This window comes from Balaenoptera borealis (assembly GCF_965194805.1).
Source record: "Balaenoptera borealis genome assembly, chromosome: X".
NCBI classification, from domain to species: domain Eukaryota; kingdom Metazoa; phylum Chordata; class Mammalia; order Artiodactyla; family Balaenopteridae; genus Balaenoptera; species Balaenoptera borealis.
In genome coordinates, this window is record NC_138881.1 from 46,260,183 (window position 1) to 46,285,771 (window position 25,589).

The window sequence follows — 25,589 nt, forward strand, 5'->3', positions numbered from 1 at the left end:
TTATCAACATGGCAGCAAACTCCTTTCAGAATGATGAAAACAATTCCAACTTCAGAGGTTTGTTACAAGGATCAAATTAGTTCACTGATAAGAAAGCTTTAAAACAAAGCCTTTAGAAAAAAAGATTATGTCCCAACATATAGACGAAACTGGCTCTGTTTGAGTAAATTTAACACCACTACATACAGCCCGGCACATAGTCATTTCCAATGTTCTTTAAATAAACCAGACAATGTGAACAATCTGCTGCTTTAAAACATTTATAACTGAAAGGTGTTTGCTAAAAATGTTAAGAATAGTATGCAAAGGCACTCTAGTTCCCTGACACAAACTGACTCTGTGACTTTAGGACAATCTGGGCCTCAAACATACGTAAAATGGAAATATAATAAATAAGATCCCTTAAAACACTGTCTATAACACTATGCCTTCAGTTCAAGACAAATGTTAAAAGTATTAAACATGAACAACCTGAATTATTCTCAAAACCTATAGAGCAAAAAGTAACCAACCCAGTTTGCTACTTGGCCAAATTCCAACTTAAAAAAAAAAAACTATTAAAAAGAATTAGAAGATAAAACGCAGGGAAATATTCTTGTAATCCTGGTAAAGAAAAGATCTCCCAAGAAAGATGTGCAACCTAGAAACCATAAACGAAAGAATTTGACTACATAAAAATTCCAAACCATAAACATAGAAAATATCTGCAACAGGAAAAACAAAGGGTTAATATTTCTAATATACTAAGAACACCCAAAACTCACTAGGACAATCTTATTGAAAACCAAGTAAAAGGGAACTTGTAATTTGCAGAGGATATAAACATTTGCTTATCCTTACAAGTAACTACAAAAATGCTAATCAAAACAAGGAGATGTGATTTCTCGCTCAACAGACTGGTTAAAATTAAAAGGACCAACTTTATCTTGTTTTGGCAAATGTAGGTGGAGAAAAGAACACTCACAAACACTTCAGTGGAAATGGCAATTCTATATAGCCTTTCTGGAGGTCATTTTGGCAGTACCTATCAAAAAATTAAATGGGTACCACCCTTTGACCCAGGATGAATTCTATTTCCAAGGCTCAGGGAATGATGAAATTATAGCAGATTCATGCTTTTGGGATGCAATGCAACCATTAAAAAGAATGGAGTCCAGCCATATATTCTAACGTATAAAAATACGTATAGTACATAAATGGATAAGCATAGTATATAAACGTTAAAAGCTATAAAAGAATATGTACACATTGTTAACAGATATAAAAGGAGACCATCATTTGTGGGGGGGTACTAATTTTTAACTGAAATGTTTATTTTGTTTGAATTTTTTTTTTAAATAGCAAACGTTACTTTTATAATTTAAAACAGTTGAAAAGGAAGGGAAAAAAAGATGAGCTTAGAAAACATCACTTTAATTTGAAAGTTTTACAAGCAGGAAATTTAGTCACATCTATAGATTTATAGCATCCATAAATATGCATGAAAACATGCAACCAAATCAAATTGTCCCATGAAAGAGCTCCAAATTAACCTTATGTTGCAAAGTAATAACCATAGTCAAAAGGGCAAAAGAAACTGAGCTTTCTTTGAACTTCTGACTTTCTCATTTACCTTTCTACTCCCTTAAATTTCCCCCATTTTTTTGGTTAACTTTCTTATAGGAAGGGGGCCACTTATTTTGCACTTCTATGGATGACACCTGCTGGTATATTTAGAAATACAGATAATAAATTCAGTTTTAAGGAAAGATACAGCATAGTGGAAACATACCAAACTAGATAACCTGGGTTCAATGGCCAACTCCACCCCTAAGCAGCCATGTTACCTTGGGCAAGTCATTTCCCCAAAACCTGTGCCTATAAAATAAGGAGTTTGATGTAGACAATACCAAATATAAGGGTCTTATCCAGCTCTTCTGTTGGACATGGAGAAGACTACCATTTTTAAAGCCACTGGTAATTTGTTTTGCTAGAGGTAGATATGTGAATTCACCCATGCAGGCAGTCTGCCTTTACTTTTAAAAAGCAAAAATCTAAAATGCTCTATGTAAAAGGTTGTATTCAAGTGACATCTATACCTCTCCAGACTATACTTCCTTTTAAGGCTGGCCTCACCAAGACAGTTAAGGAAATTTGAGAAGCAGGGAACTGGAGCTCCAGATTAGGTCAACAGACTGCAAGGCACTCGTAAGCTGGAGTAGTCAAGCTAGTCCCTGTAAAACATGGCAGCAGATATAGATACAAAGAGAGAGGTGTCTATAGCAATGATACTGGATATATCCAGGTTTATACTCTTCTCTTATACTAATGTATGTCCCTAGCTCCTTGTACTTAAAAACACTCAGAGAATGCTTGTTGAACTGAAGAGAAGTAAGATGTGAGAGGGAAAAAGAAGATATAATATTAACAACAATAACAACAACAAAACCAACAATGGTTTCCAGTTTATTGAGGACTTACTATGTGCCATATGCTATATTTTATACAATATATGAAATGTTAAAAGTGCTACTCAAGGGCTTCCCTGGTGGCACAGCGGTTAAGAATGTGCCTGCCAATGCAGGGGACATGGGTTCGAGCCTTGGGTCTGGGAGGATCCCACATGCCACGGAGCAACTAAGCCCATGCGCCACAACTACTGAGCCTGCGCTCTAGAGCCCGCGAGCCACAACTACTGAGCCCACGCACCTAGAGCACGTGCTCTGCAACAAGAGAAGTCACCGCAATGAGAAGCCCACAAATCGCAACGAAGAGTAGCCCCCGCTCGCCGCAACCAGAGAAAAGCCCGCATGCAGCAGCGAAGACCCAACACAGCCAAAAACAAAAATAAATAAAATTTATTAAAAAAAAGTGCTACTCAAGTATGTTAATAGTGGTGATATTGATAACCATTAGGAAGACTCATCATGGGTTACTAAGGTTACAGGAGAACCTTGAACAAACCAAAACACTAGGGAGCTGTGTAGCTGGAGGGTGGGAGATCAAGGCAATCAATGTACTGCACACCACCACAGAACTGGGTAAGACCCTTCAGGGGGTATGAATGTGACTCCAAAGGCTTGGCAAAGCGAAAAACTACTCTGGTGGAACGTTCAGTTATCACTGGCCAGAGACTTAGCCCCCAAATGATCAAAGAACAAATACCATTCCTCCTTAACCACAGACTTGAAGGATCCAGACAGGCTTTGCTAACTGGCCATCAGTTCACCGCCATGACTGCCCATCTTTGAGCTGTCAGAGGGGTTAAGTGAAATAGTATGTTAAAGAAATTACCATATACTTAACCATCTACAGTATACTAACACCTTATATTTTCACATTTAACCCCAGTAAACCCATAAATAAGGTATTTTTCCCAGATGAAGCAACTGATAGGTTAAGTTAACTTGTCCAAAGGAACAGAACTAGTTGCCAGAAAAAAATTTAAAACCCGAGCATTTATTCTGCCTTTCTTATATAAACTATAAATTATTCCAGCCAATACATGAAAAGAAAATGAGAGTTAAAACACCATTTTGCAACTCCCAATGAATTAATAATGGATCTAAGCTTTGGGCAGCAGTGGCTGTTAACATCAAAAAAAAAAAAAAATCCAAGACACCACTACAACCTAACAAATGTAAATGAACACACCACCGCCAAAGGGAATGAATCTGAATTTATAAAGCCTCTGGATGTAGCTATCAATTTTTAGGAAATACAGAGGACAGAAGAACATATTGAACTATACTGAGTATGCAATCAGCAAAATTCAGTCTGGGAAATTCTACAGGTCAAATGGCCTGAGTTTGTCAATAGACAAAGTATAAAGAAAAGGAAGAAAGGGAAGCTACAGATACTTAAAAGACAAATTGAGTTTTTTAAAATGGACAAAGTAAATTACACTGTCCAGGGATGCACACTTGTATGATTAAAACCATAAAAGAATGCAAGGAAGTGACTACTATAAAGTCAGAACAGTAGTTACTGTTACTGTAACAGTTACTGTTACTGTAAGTTACTGTAACAGTACTACTGTTACTGTTACAGTAACTATTGTTACTGTTAACAGTCGTTACTCAGAGGGAGGGAGGATGCTGTGATGGGGATGGGCACATGGAGGGACTTCTAGGGTGACAGGCAAAATTCTATTTCTTGACTTGGGTAGTAGTAACAAAAGTGCTTTAAGATAATTTATTAAACCATAAATTTGTTTTGGGGTAGTTTTCCACATTTGTTTTCTATTTTTTTTTTTTTTACAATAAAAGGAAAACATTTTAATCACATTAAAGTTTCTCACATACGGTAAGATTCCATTTCGTATGAAATGCCCCAAATAAGCAAATCTATAGAGACATAAAATAGATTAGTGGTTGGTTGTGAGAAAGGAGAAGGGGAGTGATTAATGGCCACTGGGTTTCCTTTAAAGATGATGAAAATGTTCTAAAATTGATGTAGTAATGGTCGTACAACCATGAACGTACTAAATAAAAACCACTGTATACTTTAAATGAGTGAATTGTATGGTATGTGAATTATACCTCAATAAAGCTGTTAATAAAAGTCTAAGACACCCCAATTAAGTCAAGACACACTTTTAAAATAAAACTGGGGCAGAGCCTGAGAATCTGCATTTCTGACAAGTTCCCAGGTGATGGTGCTGATGCTGATCTGGGGACCACATTTTGAGAACCACTGCAATGAAGGATTTCAAAACTGCTTCTAGCTGAAGGCAGTACTAATCAGCACTGAAGAGTCAAGTGTTTTACTCAGGGACTGGGAAAGTAGTCCTGAATAAAAAGTTAACACTTTGTGCCAAGCACTGTTCTATTCTACTGGTTCCCTGACCATTAACACCAGCATCTCCTTGGGAACTTGTTGGAAATACAAAATCTAGCCCCCCCAACCCCGACCTACAGAATCAGAAACTCTGGGGATGGGGCCCATCAATCTGTGTTTTAGCTAGCCCTCTAGGTGATTCTGATGTTCCCTAAAGTTTCAGAACCACTGTTCTACGAACTTTATATGCATTAGCTCAGCTAAACTTCTCAAAAACCCTATGAGGTAGGTAACACTATTATTATTTTATAGATTAAAAACTGTAGCACAGGGGCTTCCCTGGTGGCGCAGTGGTTGAGAGTCTGCCTGCCAATGCAGGGGACACGGGTTCGAGCCCTGGTCAGGGAAGATCCCACATGCCACGGAGCGGCTGGGCCCTGCGCATCTGGAGCCTGCGCATCTGGAGCCTGTGTTCCGCAACAGGGGAGGCCGCGATAGTGAGAGGCCCGCGCACTGCGATGAAGAGTGGCCCCCGCTTGCCACAACTAGAGAAAGCCCTCGCACAGAAACAAAGACCCAACACAGCTATAAATAAATAAATAAATATTTTAAAAAAAAACTGTAGCACATAGGTTAAGTAATTTTCACAAGATGACACAGCTGATAAGCAATGGAGTCGGAACTTGAACCCAGGGAGTCTGGGTTCTTAATCACTGTGCTGAAAGCTCTTTCCACCTATAAGAATTCAATCAGCAGAATGCAGTAATAGAAAATTAGTAGGGGAAGTTCAAAAACAAACAAACAAAAAAAGCAAAGACCAGAAGACGGGAATTCCCTGGTGGTCCAGTGGTTAGGTAGGACTCCACACTTTCACTGCCGAGGGCCCAAGTTCAATCCCTGGTCAAGGAACTAAGATCCTGCAGGATGTGTGGTGTGGCCAGAAAAACAAAGCAAACAAAAAACGAAGACCAGGAAAAATACACCTCACTATAAAGACAGGAAAATAAGAAAATAATTGTAGCAAATAAGGTAATCATTAAAGCAGTCTTCCAAATGTGTTCCAAAATATAAGCAGCCACCAAATACAATATACCCAAGTATTTCCAGAGCAATTATCTTGGTACCTAATTATAAGGACTTAAAATTTGTGTTATGCTAAAGATGGTACATAAATTCATGGCAGTATGTTCACACTTACCAATCTTTAAAATCTAAACGATTATACTAAAAAGTTATTCCAGAATAATTTGCATCTCCCTACTCCTTGTCCCTTTCAGTCACTACTTAAAGATTACTGAAAAGGAAAAACTGCTTTCTTTCAATATCTAAGATTATACAATCAGAATCTCAGAGCTGAAAAAGAATTTTCACATTCACCTAGTCCAGTCAGCAATCCAAACTGAATCAATCTACAATACCAATCTCCATTTAAAGATATATTAATAAGAAGTTGAAAGAAATTCCAATTTTCTGTAAAATCACATTCTGGAACTAATCCATGTCACCACTGTAATTTTTAAAGCCAAATGACTAAAACTTTTAACTAAAAGTTGAAAATGCTCAGGTTAACAGCCCAAACAAAACCTACAGCTGTTTTACTCAGAGAGGACCACTCCTTCACTATCTGAAAGTGTTTCTATACCAAGCTGGTCAACAAGTACATCAAGTTTTAGCAACTCAACCCTTATGACACATCAAATGAGAGGGCTTCCAAAGAATCTGAGCTGAATTATCCCTGACATTAACATATAAACATCTGGTAACCGGTCATTGAGGAAACAAGTCAGAGAACAATATAGCAAAACACCCAATTGCTTGTGACTATCAACTTTACAGATAGTGAGATCACTGTAAAGCAGCCAAATATGATTACAGCTACACATCAGATTTTAACAATTTAATCAAACTGCAAGAGAGGTAACATGGAATGTGAAAGACAAATATTTTCAAAGCAACCAATTTTGGCATTTCAGTAATACTTTGACTCCGCAGTTGAAAACACACAACAAAAGGGAAAAAAAGCAACAGATTTCCATTGTAAACTTGTAATTCTGGAAACAATTCAAATATTGAAATGTCTGTGTGCAAAGCTCTCTCTCAAAACTCTAGTTATCCTAGTTTCACAAACTCAGGATTACAAGGTTTAAGTGATATTGTTCAAACTTCCTAACTACAGAAAACTCAGGACAAGGGTAAATGTCTAATCACTATACATAATGTGCTCAAATTATTTTCTTGAACAAATGGATTTCACTGTAATTCCCAAGAAATCACTTCTTTAATACTTAGTCAATTTACAACTAAGGATCTGATTTCTCCATTAATGAACAAAGAACTGAAAAGCCTGAACTCATGATCCATAGCACTGATGATTCACAATCATTTCATCTAAATACCTCAGAAACTTTCATTCATGACCTCTAACCTTCTCTGCCCCTTCAACTTGTAATCACTCTCATTTCAAAGGTAGGCACAAGTGGCCTTGCTCTGCCCCCAACGTGTGCTTAAGTCAAAGGCTGACTGGAGCATATGTGCCCAACTTCCATTCTCAGGTTTTGACCATGGAAGGGACATACAGTAGATCCTACGATGGCCAATGCTGAACAAGGAAAGAAATGAACAGTATAAAGGGCTCTATGCTGGGGGAACAGCATTTCCAGAAGAAATAAAATGAAACAATAACAACAGGAAAACTACAGTTGTGTATAATAGCTGAAAATCAGGATGTCTAAGTGGAAGCTCTCAAAAATTGTTTAGTATTGCCATTTCAAAAACTGTATTACAGCCAGAGGAACTCATCACTAAGTCTTAATAGCTTAGAAGTTATGGGTCAGAGCAGCTGAGATACCAACATCAAAAGAATAAAAAGCAACGTTATAAGATAGTATAAAAATAACTAAACTACCTAAGGAAACTGAAACCATGATGAAAAACCCCAAAGGCACAATCAGGTCATTATCTAGGAAACATTAGCTTCTTCCACAAGGAGGCCTACTTTTCATGTGGAGCAGTAAGCAGGGCCAAGACATGGAACTGAAGTCAGGTATCAATTAAATCAGACTCTGCCACAGAAAAAGGAACCCATGACTAGTTATTTTGGGATAGTGCCTAGGCCAGCAGTATCAACTCCAACTGGGATACAGGAGATTACTGCCATTGTTCCATTATAATGGGGTCCTCCAGGGTCTTTAACTTAGTAAGAATGGGTTAGATACCACTTTGAGAATGTAATCACCAAATGTGGGGGAAACTCTACAGGACAAGTTCTTCAACAAATAAATTGGAAGAAAAAGAAAAGGGAGGGAACCTGCAGATTAAAATAGATTTAAGAGAGATATCAATCTTCCTTTGTGATAAATGGACTTTCTTTGGATCCTGATTCAAACTAAAATTTGAACACTAGCTTCATATTTGATATTTTAAAAAATCAGTTAATTTTTTTTATCATACTGAAAGTCTTAGCAAGTGCAATACAGTGAGAAAAAGAAAAAAAAATCAGTTAATTTTTTGAGTTGTGGTAATGGTTTTGATGTTTAAAAGCGCCCTTTACCTTTTAGATACAAATATTTTGCAAATAAAAAGAAAACAACAGCAGGGGTTTATTTCAAAATAATCCAGGGGGTAGGGAATAAGGGGCCGCAGTGGGTAGAAGTATAGATGAAAAAGAATGGCTGCAAGTTGGCAACTGTTAAAGCCGGTGATGGGTACACAGGGGGATCATTATATTATCCAATTTTTATATGTTTGAAAAATTCCGAAAAATTGGTTAGACATAATATCTTGCAATTTTATTTTTTGAATGATGCTTAGAGTGACTTAAAAAATCATGTATAGACAGAATTCATTTAAATTTTAATTTAGTAATTAGCTCCACTTAAACACAAGAAACAGCTAGTACCACATCAGATCCAGACAATGGAAGAAACCAAAGTAGCTCAATTAGAGAATGGAAATACATACACCCCTACCATCTCCATTCCAGGAAGTAAAATACAAATACTACCCACAAAGATCCACAAAAACTAACCTAAAATCACAGCCAATCATACTCATCCTGGTAGGAAATCCCAACACTGCTCCAACAGCTTCCTGAACCTTCCTAACCAAGTTGGTCTGCTGGTTCCTCTGGAGTGCTAACCCACTCAGCTCAGACTACTGGAGGACCTACAAAAAAACAAACAAAAAAAAAGTGGGGGAGAGATACACAACACATTTATTAGGGTGTGGGGGAGCTAACAATTATATCAACGTTCAAACATAATCACAGTTATTATTTCTTAAGCAATAACCCTCACATATCAATTTTCATTTTTTAGAACCTGCTTTGAGCAGCAACAAGAATTCAGAACCAAAGCTAAAGCAATTCTTCTGACATTTAGACAACACCCCTAAAAACTCAGCTCTCAATTCCAATGAAATTATAGGGAATAGTGATTATTTTATAGACAAAGTTATATCCTTGTTGTGAATTGACACTAAAACAATGTTGAATTTTTTGTGAAAAAAACTACATAAATTATTTTTCACCTTCATACACGCTTTTTTGGCCATACTGGGAAACAAATGATAAACACCCTGGAAACTCAGGTTGAACTTTGCCACTGAATCTTAGACAGTTTTTAACTGGTATTGCCACTGCTTCCTCCTTTCTCAGAGACCAACCTAAAATAAATTAAACCTTTTAGAGGTCACACCTAGATTATCATTCCCAGATTTATTCTAGTTCCGAATGACAAAAGTCAAATTAAGGTTTAATTTCTGATCACTACTTGACCCATTGTGAAGAACACCAAGGCAAAATCTCAAAACAGAAAGCGATCTCTTGTCCTCCCATGAAAAAGGGGGAAAATTACATTACCTCCAAAGCACTTCAAACTAAATAAAGCAAACCCTAAAGCGCAAAACCAGTGTCTGCATATAGTTAACTAACAGACGGTTACCCATGGTAAAATTTTAATCCTATGCAAACTTTTCACCATCATATTCCTATTTCAAACCCCATCATCCATCCAAGGTAATTAGAAAAAAGCACTCACTTTAATATTGGTCTAATTAAAATATAAACAGTAAGGAAAACTACATCCAAATTGAATACAGTAGGAGTATTCTACTTAGTATTCTACTTAGTAAGAGTGTTGGAAAATATAAAATGGCAAAAACACAACAGGGGATAGTGTATTAAAGAACTGTCAGTAATTCACTTTGGAAAAGAAGCTTGGTATCCCAAACAACCTTTCTAAATCCTCTCAGATAGGAATTATCCTGCTCAGGTAAGCCCAAATAACAGATCCCCACACTGATCTGAGGGACCAAAGAAAGGAGGTAGGGGAAAAGCAGTATGAACACTTAAAAACTAGCTAGCAGATGTTCTCTTTCTTACTGTGAAAAGCACAGCACCAAATTTCATTACTTTCATAGGGTGAATGACAGGACAGACTGACTTTGAAGGAGTGGAAGGAGGGAGTAGGCAAGGGATGAAACATCCCTTCCTAAAGGCAGAACACCTGGGTGTGGTTCTTGACAGGAACATTATGGCCAGGGGTCATTCCAGGAAGGTGATTTTGCATTAAAATTCCTAGACCAGAAACATAGGTAGGAATCACATTCAAACATAATAAACCACTGGAGATAAAAAGTTTGGCTTACGAGGGGGGAAAATATACAAAAATGATAGGACTGGCCTAGAAATATACTAAAAATTTACAATTCTTTAACTGTTTCTTTAAACAAAAATCTCTTCTTTTCCAGGTCATAAAACTACCATATGACACAGGTGCATCTGCCAACGTATTTTTACACCAAGAAAAAATAACCACATTTTACTGTATGCCTACTATAAGCCAAGCACTTTATAAATTGTTTAATTCTAACAACTATTAAGAGCTACTATCCCCATTACACAGATGAAAAACTGAGAATACGAAAAGTAATTTCCCCAAGGTCACAAAGTTTGATGTGAACCCAAAGCACACAGTACTTCTACCATACCAGGCTGCCTCCCTTGAGTGGGCAATGTTGGTGTCTCCTCAATATACGCAACTCTGGGGCTAAGAGAAAACAATGTTGAACATGTAATCTAAAAAAGAAACAAATGATAGGGAATTAATTGTCTATAGTAATTGTGTAATGGGGGGGAAGTAGAACAGGGCAATGATTGAGGGACAAGACATAATCTATCAAAGCTACTTTATTTTCCAGCACATGGTGGGGTGGGTAAATGTAGTGGACTGACAGGAGGCTACCTTTCTCTCTAGGGGATTCAGGTCCCAGAAAAACGGGGGGGGGGGACGGGGAACAGAAGAAGTAATAAATCCTTAACGATTACATGAGAAACATGTAAGAGGTGGTTAGCAGCAAAAAGAGATGTCCAGACCAAGAAGGCCACAGGAACTCAGAGCAAGGCAGGGAAAAGGGGCGGTTCCCAAGCTTGCAAAGGGGATGGGCGGGGAGGGGGGGCGGGGGAGGAAAGAAGAGCAAAAAGTTAGTTCACTGGAGGGTTATTCTCTACAGCCTTTTTTAAAGTTTTTTTCCCCAGCCTTTTTTAAAGTTTTTTTCCCCCTTTTTTGGGGGGAGTGGGTGTTTATGAGGAAGGAAAGGCTAACGGCCCCGAGAACGAAGAGGTCACAAAGACTGCAATCATCCAACCACCAACCCATTCATTGTTCCACCTAAAAATGGTTGAGCAGCAGAGTTGGAGAAATCAGTGCCCTGTGCTCCGATCAGGGTCATACAGGCTTGAAGGCTACTATGACTCCATCCACGAAGACGGAATAAATGCAGGGAACAGGAAAGGGTCTCTAGTCAACGCCTGTGTCCAGTGGATCAATTGGGGGGGGGACGGATTAGTAGACTTGGGCTAAGCTCTGCCTTAGCAGGACCTGGGAGGGGATGACAGGGAAAAGCTTTGACTCTCCCTCTTAAATACGAGCCTCAAATATCCATGTAGATGAGGAAGATTCAAAGGGACGATGGAATTAGGGGAGAATGGGGAAGGAATACGTCAGAGGCACCAAAGCTTGACCCGTTCTATCTTAGTTCAAAGACCATGGGAGTTGGAGAAGTACAGCCCACCTCAACTCAAGAAAAACTAGAGGATTCATTTGGGCCCCGAAGGAGCGGAAAACCGAGGCGAGCCCACAAAAAGGTAGGAGGAGAGAATCAGTCATCGTAGGTTGGTCCCATCTCCCCCGCTGCCCAATCTAACCCCCAACCCCACTCCCCAACGAACTCCAGGACTCCCGTCCCCCACCCTTCCCAACCCGCCCACTGCGGCGGCGACAACGGAGGCGTTGACCGATTGGTGGGGTAAAGGCGGGCCCACACGCGGCTGAGGCCCGGGAAATGGTGTCGCCTCAACCGACTAGAGACGGAGTGGTCTTCGCCTCAGGTTCGACTTATTGGCACCTCGGCTCTTCGCCAATCGTCACTTCCTTAACGTCGGGTACCTGAGAGGTGTCACAAACGCGGACAGCCAACATCTCGGTCCCGGGTCCTGGCCGGACAGACATCAGCTTCCGCCGCCATCTTAACAGCAGGCGAACCGACCCTAGTCACTGCCACCCCCCACCCGAGGTACCTCCGCCACCGCCAAGGGATCCCAAGAGAACGTAACCCCGCTCCCGCGAGAACTCACCGGCTAGGAACAGCACGAGCCGAAGACGCTGCCGCCGCCTCCGCGGCTACTGCAGTCTGTAGCCGAACCGCGGCCGCCTCCGCGCGATCCCGCGAGAACCTCTACCCGACGGGAACAGCCTGAGCCCAGCCCTTCCCAGACCCCTCCTCCCACCAAAGCCGAAGTCGCTACGGCTCCGCTCTCACCCTACGCGAAGCAGAAAGCAAATGACGCACAAACTCACGGAGAGCCGAGGGGCGGAGCCACTCTGCCGCCGCCGGCTCCCGCATGCGCGGTCAGAACTATCGCGATAACGTTTTGGTCTCCGCGAGACCTTCGAATTCACCGCAGGATGCCGCCCGCGCCTCTTTAGGAAATATGAGATCTCGCGAGACCTGGGGCACGCTCCTAAAAAGGAGAGAGGCGGGGCTCCATGAAAATGACTGGGAGTTTTCAGGGGAAGGGAGGAACCTCCCGTCCTGCAGGGATCTCGCCTACCACGAGGTTTCCGACCCACTGCGGAGCTGGCTGCCAAACCTCGCGATGACACAGCTCAGCGCCAAATCTCGGCCATGTCCTGAAAACTGCCTCCGCCCCCGATCTAAGGTGTCTAGAGCCTAGTGCTTGAGGAAAATTTAAAAAGTCAACCTGTTTATTCTCACGCTTCCGGGCAGAGCTGTACCAATTAACCAAACTCCATTCTGGAAGAGGAGCAATAGATCTCCCATTGTTACCTGACTCCAGGAATCACATATTATTTTGGACTAACACATAAAAGACGTTCTATCTCACAATAAGCACGCAAATGCAAATGAAAACAATGACATAACATTTTTGGCCCATTAGATCGGAAAAAATTTTTTTTAAGACCGATAATATCCAGACTCCTTCCCTCGCCGCACTGCAGGCTACTGAATCCATCTTAACTAAAGGCTTATATCGTTAGTTCTAGCTCCAAAGCCACAAATTTTAACTCCTGAGGCTTTACCTTGGCATAACCAAAAGATCCAATAAAGTGGTTTTCTCCAAACAAAGAGGTCTGCCCTCAGGAAAAATTCAAGCTTCCAAGGGGGGGGTTGGGGGGGAGTGCGTGCTTTAAGCTTTTAATATGGCAGTTTTTCCACGTCTAGCCAACAATGTTTCTCCAATAAATCTTGGGAGCCAATCTGGCTCGATTTGTGGGCTTTCCTATTCTAATGCATTGTTCTGTCTATTCTAATTTATATAATGTTCCTTTAGAGTACATTTTAATAGCTGGTAGTACAAATACCCCATCTTTACTTATCTTTAAAATATTTTCTCGGTTGTTCTTAGCCATATTTTTTCTGGATGAACTATAGAATCATATTAAGTTCCAAACACTTGGTATATTTATTGAAATTGCATGAACTGTATAAATCAACACAGAAAAAATGGACATCACTACAAAATTGAGCCTTCTTATACAGAAGCACAGTATCCCCTTCTTCACGTATGCAAACGTTCTTTCATTATATTCCTCAATAAAGTTTTGTAGTTTACTTCTAGGTATTTTTATTCTTTTTTCTTGCTATTGCGAATGGGGTTTTTTTAGTGTTAAATTTTCGAAATGCTTACTGCTTATAGATAGGAAAACTATCGATATTTGCCTATTTAGTTTTGTAATCGGACAAATAAAAAATATGTTCAACTTCACAAGTAATCAGGGAAATGCAAATGAAAACAATGACATACCATTTTTTGCCCTTTAAATTAGCCAAAATTACAAAGGTTGATGATAATTCGTGTTGGCACAACTGTGGAAAAATGGGTATTCTCGCACAACATTGAAGAGTGTAAATTAGTATAGCCTTTAGGGAAGACAGTTTGGACAAATCTATCAAAATTCAAAATGCATAAACATTTTGACCCAGCGATTACTCTTCTAAGAATTTCTCCTACAGAAATACTCATACATGAAATATATATATATATATACACACACACACACACACACACAAGCCCATTCATTATAGCATTGCTTGTAATAGCCCCTTCCCTCCCCCAAAAGGGAAACAAGCCAATGTACATCAATCGGGAAATAGTTAAATAAACTGTAGTACAATCATACAATTCAGCTGTTTATAAATGAGATAAATTTAGATTGCCTGATATAGGAAGATCTACAAGACATATTGTTAAGTTTTTAAAAAGCAATTAGCCGAAATTAATGTGTGTGTGTGTGTGTGTGCGCGCGCGCGTGTGTGTAGTACCATTTAGATACCAAAACCTACATATACGACGCCTAAGTAGTTACCCGCGAAGCCTGCCTGCCAGCCCCTCACCTTCCCCCTCCTCTGAGGCCGCCTTCCTCGAACCCCTGAGAGAAATGCCGAAGGCCCGGCCTTTACTCCCTCTCTAGGGCCACTTGGTCACGACTAATGCCGGTACCTCGCATCCCCACTGTCGGCCGCTCTCTCGCCGCACTGCCGGCCGCTGCCCCCGAAGATGCGGCGAGCTCTCTTCACTGGCGCCGGCCGAGGCCTGGGGGAGGGGAGAGAAGGCGGGGTTGAGGGAGGGCTGAGGCAGGCCGCCGGGTTCCTTCACCAGCCTCTCCCGCAGGCTCCCCAAGGCCGCCACCTCCGCGCCTCAGCGCAGGGTCCCGTGGGAACATCCCCCCGCGAGGAGCAGAGCCCGCCCCCCAGCCCGGAGGAAGACGCTCACCTCGGCGGCACTAGCTCCGCGGGGCCCGCAGGAGCGTGCCGGGTCCGCGGCCCTGCTTCAGACCTGCTCCCCTCGCTCGCCCTCCGCCGAAAACCTCCCCCTCCGGCTGTCCTCATACTCGTTCTGAGGCTCCGCCCCCCGCTTGAGAAGCCCCGCCCCTGCCCCCCCGGGAGGGCACTCCCTCCACGGTGAAGCCGGGTCCCCTACGGGGGACCGCGCCTGAGTTACTCCAGGCCCAGCAAACCCAACCGTAGAGGATAGTAGGGTCACTAAGGAATTGGGAGTTGATTCGAGGCACGATGGAAACCGCTGAAGGGTGACGTGATTTGATTTGACTAACGTTTAAAAATTAATCTCTCCAGCTGCCTAGCGAAGACTGGGGGACGAGAGGGCAAGCGGGGACACTGTGTGGAGGGCGGGAGATGACGGGGACGCCTACCATAGTGAGTTTACACAGGTAAACCCGTACTTCAGGGAGGTAGTGAGACCTCAATAAACATTATCTTTTTCTCCTTGGTATTATTTGGGGTGACAGTGCGATTGGCAAAGAGCTTATAGAGGATCTACATCTGTGAATGCATAGGTATAAAAAAGATCAGGTAGGAGTTACCACTATTAACCGTGCTTTTCTTCTGGGGTGCAGAAGAAGGGAACTTTGACCCGAAACTCTAGATACTTCGGTAAGGTTTGAATTTTTAACAAAAAGCATGTAAAGTATAGAGACAAAAGTACTATCTGAAGTACTCTTGAGACATAGAGGAAATAAAAACTGTAATTGTACCCTCCGGTTCTAATTCCAGCCCTCCAGAGCAGTGGTTAATGCCCCAAATTGAGAATCTGATGAATGGATCCACTGCCCGCCAAATATATATATTTACACATAAAATTTTGTGTATAATCTCAGTTTTATGGCGGCCCCTTTGAGGTAGATTGATCCATTAAATATTCTTACAATGCTATTTTTAATGGGTGAATGTTACTCCATTGTAATGCTAATTATTTAACCAAGACTCGATGTTTGTCTTTTTTAATTATAAGAAATACAGGTATGAAATTTGATGTAACTAAATATTTGGATATTTCTGAGACGTTTCTCGAGAAATTTGTAGAAATGAAGTAGCTAGGGTCCCACCAGAAATATGAGAATTCCAGTTCATTCAGATATTCCCATACCCTCACTGATATTGCCATTATAGTTTTCAAAAAACCTTTTAATTTAATACGGACTTTGATTTTAATTACAATCTCTCACAGCATCTGCATTAATTCTAATAATCCATGGTCTCTACTCCTAATTCTAACCCTTAAATTTCTATTGTCAATTCCTAGGCCCCATAAAGTCTAGTTCCCCAACTCCTACTTCTAAAATCCCACATACCCCACAACTCTAGTTTTAATTTCAGTCTGCAGCACCCTTTAGTTCTCTTGCCAGCTCCACTCCTTTTGCAGTCCTAATTTCAACTAATATCCCCCTACACACACAAACACACACACACCTGTTGTTTCTTTTTTTTTTAATTGTGGACTATTCAGAAATTATATGAAAGCATAAAGAAGATACCAAAAGATTAAAAATTTATAATCCTACCACCTAGAGAGGACCACTATTAATGTTTTGGTTTTATGTCCTCCCAGCCTTTTTCTATGCATTACATATGTACTTATTGTTCTAAACAAAAACAGTATCATAGCATGTTATTATTTAATAACCTAGTGAATATTTGTCATGCCATTAAATATTTGTCTGTAACAATTTTAATGGCAACATTAAGCATTCCTTTCTTTAACATGTAATTAGTTTCATTTTTGTTCTTTTTTCATTTTAAAAATGTTTGCCTAATTACACATGAATGAATACATTATTGCAAAACACTCAAAACAGAAAAATGTAAAGTTCCTTTTATATACACATATAGAAATACATAGCTTTGTTTTGTGTTTTTTACTTTTTAAAAATATAAATGGCATCCTATTTTATGTATGGTTCTAATTGCTTTATTCACTTACTATGTCTTGAAGATCCTTCCATGTCAGTATATATAAATCTACCTCATTCATTTTACATACTGCATAGTATTCCATTGAATGAGTGTACTAGAGTTAACTATTGATAAGTAACCTATTGATAGATACAAAATTGTTTTCAATCTTATACTGTTACAGTGCTTTTGTTTTTTTTTTTTACTATTAACTATTTTAGCTATGCTAAAATATTTCTATAAGATAAATATGAAGAAGTAAAATAGGTGGCTCAAACAGCACTTTTTGGAATTTTAATAGGCAATGACAAATTGCCATGCAGAAAGACCCAGTTTACACCTACATCAGGAGTGAATAAGAATAACCATTTCCCTAAATTTTTATCCATGCCGGTATTAACCAATCATTTCAATGTTGTATCAATGTGATGGTTGAAAAATGTCTCATTATTTGCGTTTCCCTGATTATTATCGAAGTTAAGGAATATTTTCATATGATTTTTTGGCCATTTGCTTTTGTTGTTTGGTGACTTTGCCTGTTCATATCTTTTATCTGTCTTCCAATGGGATTTTTTGACTTCTTATTAAATTATGTAGTCTGAATATAAATCTTTGTTACAGGTATGGGAAATTTTTTTGCAGACTTTTCATTATTTTTAAACTTTGCTTATGGGATCTTTTTGAGTATAGATGTTTTAAATGTTGATGTATTCAAATTTATCATTGGTTTCTTTTATGGCTTTTGCATTTTGAATCTTGTATAAGAAGACTTTTCTACTCCAAGATTAGAAACGTTGTTCTATATTTCCTTGTAATATTTTAGAATTTTATAGATTTAGCTCTTTAATTTTCTGGAATTTTTTTGGTAAACATTTTTCTTAGTCATTAAATGTTCTAACAATAGTATGTTTCATAGGTGAATATTATTCCATTGTAATACTAATTACTTATTAGTATTTTTCATAGGGCCCTAAGCATTAATTGAACAGATCATTCTTTCCCTCTATCAAAAACCAAATTCCTGGGACTTCCGTGGTGGTGCAGTGGTTAAGAATCCACCTGCCAATGCAAGGGACACGGGTTCAAGCCCTGGTCCGGGAAGATCCCACATGCCATGGAGCAACTAAGCCCATGCACCACAACTACCGAGCCTGCTCTCTGGAGCCCGTGAGCCACAACTACTGAGCCCACATGCCACAACTACTGAAGCCCACGTGCCTAGAGCCCGTGCTCTGCAACAAAAGAAACCACCGCAATGAGAAGCCCATGCACCGCAGCAAAGGTAGCTCCCTCGCCACAACTAGAGAAAGCCCGCGCGCAGCAACGAAGACCCAACACAGCCAAAAATAAATAAATAAATAAATAGAAACCAAATTCCTAAGTATGTATATGGGTTTGAATGTAAATCATCAGTTCAATAGTCCTAAAATCCATACCAGCATCAATACCATACTTTTTAAAAACATTTGAGCTTTAAATTATTTCATCTCTGCTAGGGCAAGCTCCTCTGTCTTTTTTTCCCACAAATTTCTTGGCTATTCTGGTGCATTTTCTTTTCCAGATGAATTTTTAAATTAGCTGGTAAAGTTCTATAAGAATTCCTATTGGGCTTTATATTGCATAAATTTATTTCATCAAATGGGTTTAGGGTATTATATTTGACAAACTAGTCTTCTATTGCCATATATTCATGTTGTCTCTAATTGTCCACTGTTAATAAGCAATTCTGTAAAGGACATTTAGAAAAATCTTTCCTCACCACTATAATTATTTAACTACAATAAATTTCAATAAGGCACAGCATATCCACATTTTGGGAGAGGTTGACAGGCATTGCTCAGTGTACTTTGAGAAAGATTTTCCCAATTTACATTTCCGTGGGGTGTATGGGATGTCATCTCCCTATCCTGCTGCATGACTGGGTCATTAACAGATTTTGAACTTTTGAAAATTTGATAGAGGACACATCATTGTTTTACTGATGTAATGTATTTTGTATTTGTTTTCTATAGTTGCATAACAAATTACCACAAATTTAGCCATTTAAAACAACACCTTATTGTCTCACAGTTCTGTAGGTCAGATGTCCTGGTGGGCTTGATTGAGTTCTCTGTTTAGGATCATACAATGCCAAAATCAAGGTGTCCCCAGACTTGGCTTTTATCTGGAGTTCTCTGGAGAAGAATCCACTTCAGGTTCATTCAGGTTGTTGTCAAGATTTAATTCCTTACTGTTGTAGGACTGAGATCCCCATGCTCCCAACTTCTAGAGGCTGCTCACATTTTTCCTTATGTGTCCCCTTTCATCTTCAAGCCAGCACTGGCACACTGAATCGTTCTTTTGCTTAGAATCTCTCAAAGCTCTCTGCTTTTAAAAGGTTTATGTGATTAGATTAAGGTTATTGGGATAATACAAAATAATCTCCCTATTTTAAGGGGAACCTTAAATACATCTGCAAAATCTCTTTTACCAGGTAATGTAACATAATCATAGGCATGGTATCTCATCACATTCAAAGTCCAGAAATTAGGGTGGGAAATCTAGGGAGGGGGCATTCTAGGATTCTGCCTACTATAGATTTATTTTCCCCTTTTCAAACAACTACGTGAATCATTCTGGTTGTAAAAGATTCAAACATTACGGAAGTACCGTTCACGGAGCAAAACATGAAAGACGTGTTTCACCACCCTTCCCCCTCACTACCACCTCTATTTAGAAGTAGCCCTTTATATTTTTCGTGCATAACGGGATGTCTTTTTGTAACTGGCCATCCTACTTACCTTCCTTATAAGTTCTAGTAGTTTTTCTATTCATTTTCTTTGGTTTTCCAGGTGGATAATGATTTCCCCTCCTTATCATATTTATAATTCCTATATGCATTTACTTGACATATAATGTTTTATTGAATTTCTAGGAAAAAAAAGGTTAAATAGTAGAGGCAACAGTGGACATCTTTGTCTTTCTCCTGGTTAGTGAAACTTCTAGTGCAGTGTTTCACAAACTCATGTTCTGGATGATAATAGGTTTTTAATCTATTTAATTATGAACATTTCAAACATGGAGCAAAGTTGAAGGAGTTTTACAGTGAACACCTGCATACCCACAACATAGATTTTATCATTAATGTTTTGCTATACTTTATCACATAGCTATCATCTATCCATCAATCAAACCATATTTCTCAGATTTATTTTCCTATTCTACCACTTTCTCCCATTCTATTCTCTACTTAATAAATTATTTTCAGCTTTATATTTATTAATATCTTCCTCTAGTTCTCTCTAAGTTTGTTTTGCTGTTTTCTTTGAAATGGCTTACATTAAATATGTGGCTTATTCATTTTCAGTCTTCCTTACTTATTTCTAAAATCATTTAAGGTTATAAATTTTTTCTGTTTGACCTTAATATGTAACACTTTCATTCTCATTAATTTCTAGTCTATAATTTTGGTTTTGATTTCTTCTTTGACCATGAGTTATTTAGAAGTGTTGTTTGATTTTTGAAGTGACAACTTTTTTTTTTTGGCTGTTTTTGTAGTTAGAAGTTAGTTGTATAGCACTGTGGTCCAATAGCGTGACTTTTATGATTCCTACTATTAGAAACGTATTATGCTTTCTTTTGTGACTTAGTACATGATCAACTTTTGCAAGGGTTGCATAGGCATTTTTTTTAAAAGTTACCTTATAAAATATAACATCTGTTTTTCTGATTTCTTTATATATTTTAGTGGAATATCGTTTGGTATATATGTTCATGACAGAAGATATTCTTGGTTGATAGTATCTTTTGTCAGTATCTCTTTTACTCTATTTAAAATTTTTTGCCTCGAATACTGACATTTCTAATGTTAATGCTGTTGCTCCTATATATATACGTCTTTATTGGTTTTTTTCTGATTACAGAATGTCAGACAAACAAATTATTCAAATAGAGTTAACAACTGTTAGTATGATATATATTCTTCCAGATCTTTTTCTATCTATACATTGATAGATATATGTATTATAATATAGATTTTTTAATCATAAAAAGGGAGAGAATCATGCTATATCTGTTTTACGACTTGCTTTATTGACAATGTATTCTTGACATGCTTTCTATGTCAGTGTATATACATCTACCTTATTCTTTTTAACTAATCTCTGGAGTGAGCATTTGTACAAAGTGCCTGGTCCATCACTATCTTTTTTTAATTCAAATATCACTTCAGGGAAGCCTTCCCTCACCCCCCCAAAACTAGACCAAGGAAGCCTGTAATACACTTTCATGATACTCTGCTATTTTACTCCATAGGCACCCAAGACAGTTGTACAGCTGTGTGATTAATGCCTGTTCCCCTCACCACACACAGACATACATATACCCTACACACACATCTTATAGTGGACAGTGAGCTCCTCGAGAGCAGGGACTATGTCTGTTTTGTTTATATTTGTACCCCAGCACCTAGCACAGTACCTAACATTTGTATCTATTCAATAAATATTTTTTGAAAGAAAGAATGAATAAACAACCCTATGAGGCAAGTATTACAATTATGCCCATTCTACAGGTTACAAAGCTGTGCTAATTTAAGTAATAGTCACCCTATAAGAATCCCCTGAGGATCCTCAGAAATAAGTGGATAAGGTAACAGTAGATTATGGGTTTCTTAATATATCAATACTTAAAACTTCACCCTTTTTTAAAAAATTAGTTGCATGGGGTGGGTGCTCCTTTGGATTATTACTGATTTTTCATTATTATAGAGTGCTAAAATGAACATCCTTGTAAATAGCTTTGCACATGTGTATAATTCTTTTTTTTTAAATTAATTTATTTTACTTTTGGCTGCGTTGGGTCTTCGTTGCTGTGTGCGGGCTCTTCTCTGGTTGCAGCAAGTGGGGGCTACTCTTCCTTGCGATGCGCAGGCTTCTCATTGCAGTGGCTTCTCTTGTTGCAGAGCACGGGCTCTAGGTGCACGGGCTTCAGTAGTTGTGGCACGTGGGCTCAGTAGTTGTGGCACACAGGCTTAGTTGCTCCGCAGCATGTGGGATCTTCCCGGACCAGGGCTTGAACTCACGTCCCCTGCATTGGCAGGCAGATTCTCAACCACTGCACCGCCAGGGAAGCCCCACATGTATATACTTCTGTAAGACAAATGCTGGAAATGGAATTGCTCCAATGGGTATGCACATTTTACAATTGGATAGCTATTGCCAACTTGCCCTCTAAAAGAAATTATACAAATTTATATTTGTAGTACCAGAGTATGAGAGTGATTTTCCCCCATACCCTTGCCAAAGCTGTGCATTTTCATTTATTTTTTCTTTGTTAGTATGATATGTCATTGCTTTCATTGTTTTTGATTTTTGGTAAAGTTGAGCACCTTTTCATTTGTTTCTTAGCTATTTGTATTCTTCTTCCTTTTTCAAATGTGTAGCCTGTTTGTGTTGTTTGCCCATGTTTTTACTGAATTTAGTATTTTGTTACTGATTATGAATAGTTCTCTTTTTTAAATTTTTATTAAAAAATTTTTTATTGTGGTGACATTGATCTATAACATTATATGTTTAATGTATACCACATTATATTTCTACTTCTGAATACATGCCAGCATGCTCACCACCAAAAATTTATTTCCCATTTACCACCCTACAGTTGACCCCCTTTACCCAGTTTGCACTCCCCCCCTGCCACTTCTCCTCTTGTAACTACTACTCTGTTCCGTATATACATGTTTGTTTTTGTTTGGTTTGGTTTATTCATTTATTTTGTTTTGTTTGTTTGTTTTTTGTATTCCACATATGAATGAAACCGTGTAGTATTTGTCTGACTTATTTCACTTAGCATAATAACCTCAAGATCAATCCATGTTGTTGTAAATGGCAAGATTTCATTTTTTTTTTATGGCTGAGTAGTATTCTGGTGTGTGTGTGTGTGTGTGTGTGTGTGTGTGTATATATATATGTAAAACATCCTCTTTATCCATTCATCTGTTGATGGGCACTTAGGTTGTTTCCATATGTTGGCTACTGTAAATAATGCTGTGATGAACATAGGGGTGCGTATATCTTTTCAAATTAGTGTTTTTGTATTCTCTGGATAAATACCCAGAAGTGGAATAGCTGGATCATATGGTAGTTCTATTCTTAATTTTTTGAGGAATCTCCATACTGTTTTCCAAAGTGGCACAAATAAATGGAAAGATATTTTGTGCTCGTGGATTGGAAGAATCAACATTGTTAAAATGTCCATATTACCTAAAACAATCTACAGATTCAATGAAATCCTTATCAAAACCCCAAGGAGGGCTTCCCTGGTGGCACAGTGGTTGAGAGTCTGCCTGCCAGTGCAGGGGACGCGGGTTCGAGCCCTGGTCTGGGAGGATCCCGCATGCCGCGGAGCGACTGGGCCCGTGAGCCACAATTACTGAGCCTGCGCGTCTGGAGCCTGTGCTCCACAACAGGAGAGGCCGCGATGGTGAGGGGCCCGCGCACCACGATGAAGAGTGGCCCCCGCTTGCTGCAACTGGAGAAAGCCCTCGCACAGAAACGAGGACCCAACACAGCCATAAATAAATTAATTAATTAATTAAATAAAAAGAATGAATTGACTAATGTTAAAAAAAAAACCCAAGGAAATTTTTCACAGAAACAGAACAAAAAATTCTAAAAGTTATATGGAACCACAAAAACCTCAAATAGCCAAAGCAATCCTGAGAGGAAAGAGCAAAGCTGGAGGTATCACACTCCCTGATTTCAAACTATGTTACAAAACTATAATAATCAAACAGATACATAGATCAATGGAACAGAATTGAGAGTCCAGAAATAAACCCACACATATATGGACAATTAATTTACAACAAAATAGCAAAGACTATACAATGGAGAAAGGATAGTCTCTTCACTAAATGGTGTTGTTAAAACTGGACAGCCACATACAAAAAAAAAAAAGAAAAGAAAAAGAAACTACACTATTATTTTATACCATACACAAAAATCAACTCAAAATGGATTAAAGGCTTGACTGTAAGACCTGAAACCATAAAACTCCTAGAAGAAAACAGAGTCAGTGCACTCTTTGACATAGATTTTAGCAATATCTTTCTGAATATATCTCCTCAGGCAAGGGAAACAAAAGCAAAAATAAACAAATGGGACTACATCAAACTAAAAAGCTTTGCCTAGCAAAGGAAACCATCAACAAAACAAAAAGACAAACTACTGAATGGGAGAAGATATTTGCAAATCATATAGCCAATAAGGGACTAATATCCAAAATATATAAAGAATTCATACAACAACAACAAAACCTCAAACAACCAGATTTTAAAATGGAATAGCTCTTTTTTATATTATGGATAATAACCCTTTGTCTTCCTGTCTCAAATATTTTCCTCAGTTTGTTATTTGTCTTTTAACCTTGTAAATTTTTTTCTTAGAATATACAAATTTAAAATATTTTATATAATCAAATTATTGTTCATTTCATTTATAATAGCTGGCATATGTGTTGTACTTTGAAAAGCTTTCCCTACATCAAGATTATAAAGCTCTTTCTCCATGTTTTCTTCTAGCACCTTTATGCTTTTAATTTTTACCTTTGAATACTTGTCCTATATAGGTTTTATTTTGATGTACAGAACAAATGTAGATTTCCAACTTTAATTTTTCCCAATGGCTATCCAATTGTTCCTACATAATTACTGAATAGTTGACATTTTACTCATTCATTTGAAATGCCCCCTTTATTAAATGCTAATCTCCCAGATATCTTAGAGTCCACTTCTAGAATCTTATGTTCCATTGTGTAATAGTAAAGCGTGCAAGCGCTGAAGCCAGACTACCTGGGTTTGTACCCAGTTCTGCCATTTATAGTTTCTGCATCTGTAAAATGGGGAAAATAGTACCCATATGATAGCGTTGTGATTACTAGATAAGTTCATTTATGTACACTCATTAGAGCAGTCCCTGGCACATAGGAGTACTGGTATTTTTATAATATTTATTATTAAAATTTTAATTATTTTATCATTTTTCATAGTACATGGTATCATCTATTCATAATCACCAAAATCTGGAAACAACAAATATCCTTTGTGGAATGAATGGATAAACAAACTGTGGTACATCCATCCAATGGAATACTACTCAACAGTAAAAAGAAACGAACATGCAACAACTTGAATCAATCTCAAAGGCATTGTGCTGAGTGAAGGAATATGATCTCGAAACATTACATATTGTATACTTCCATTTATATGACATTTTTGAAAGGATAAAAATATAGTGATGGAGAACAGATCAGTGGTTAGGAGTGGGGGGAGGGTGTGACTTCAAAGCAAAAGCATGATAGAGTTTTATGGGACAATGGAACTGTTCTGTATCATGATTACAGTGGCGGTTACACAAATCTATGCATGTGTTAAAATGGAACTATATACACAAAAATTTAAATTTACTGTATGTTAATTAAAAAATAAAATACAAAAAAATGATGCTAGAATTAGAATGACACCTGCTATGTCTGGTGGGTCCATACACAACTGCAGCTTTGTTTAACCATTTTTTATT

At 38.5% G+C, this 25,589-nt stretch overlaps 1 protein-coding gene across 15 annotated transcripts in view; it reads right to left on the bottom strand.

Annotated features, from left to right (window-relative positions):
• Positions 1–15,190, bottom strand: part of HUWE1 (HECT, UBA and WWE domain containing E3 ubiquitin protein ligase 1) — a 140,923-nt gene extending 125,733 nt beyond the window's left edge. For 7 of the 15 annotated variants that reach the window (XM_082376504.1, XM_082376505.1, XM_082376503.1 and 4 more), the window contains exons 1-3: positions 15,053–15,189; positions 14,780–14,872; positions 10,747–10,834 (exon numbers count right to left, since the gene is read on the bottom strand). In XM_082376504.1, coding sequence (XP_082232630.1) covers positions 10,747–10,834; positions 14,780–14,872; positions 15,053–15,168 — 297 coding nt within the window. In that variant the 5' untranslated portion in view covers positions 15,169–15,189. Of the gene's footprint in view, positions 1–8,785; positions 8,923–10,746; positions 10,835–12,203; positions 12,317–12,391; positions 12,590–14,673; positions 14,692–14,779; positions 14,873–15,052 lie in introns of those variants that run through there. The other 8 variants (XM_082376509.1, XM_082376502.1, XM_082376497.1 and 5 more) reach the window with 8 other exon arrangements.
• Positions 15,191–25,589: the final 10,399 nt, after the last annotated feature.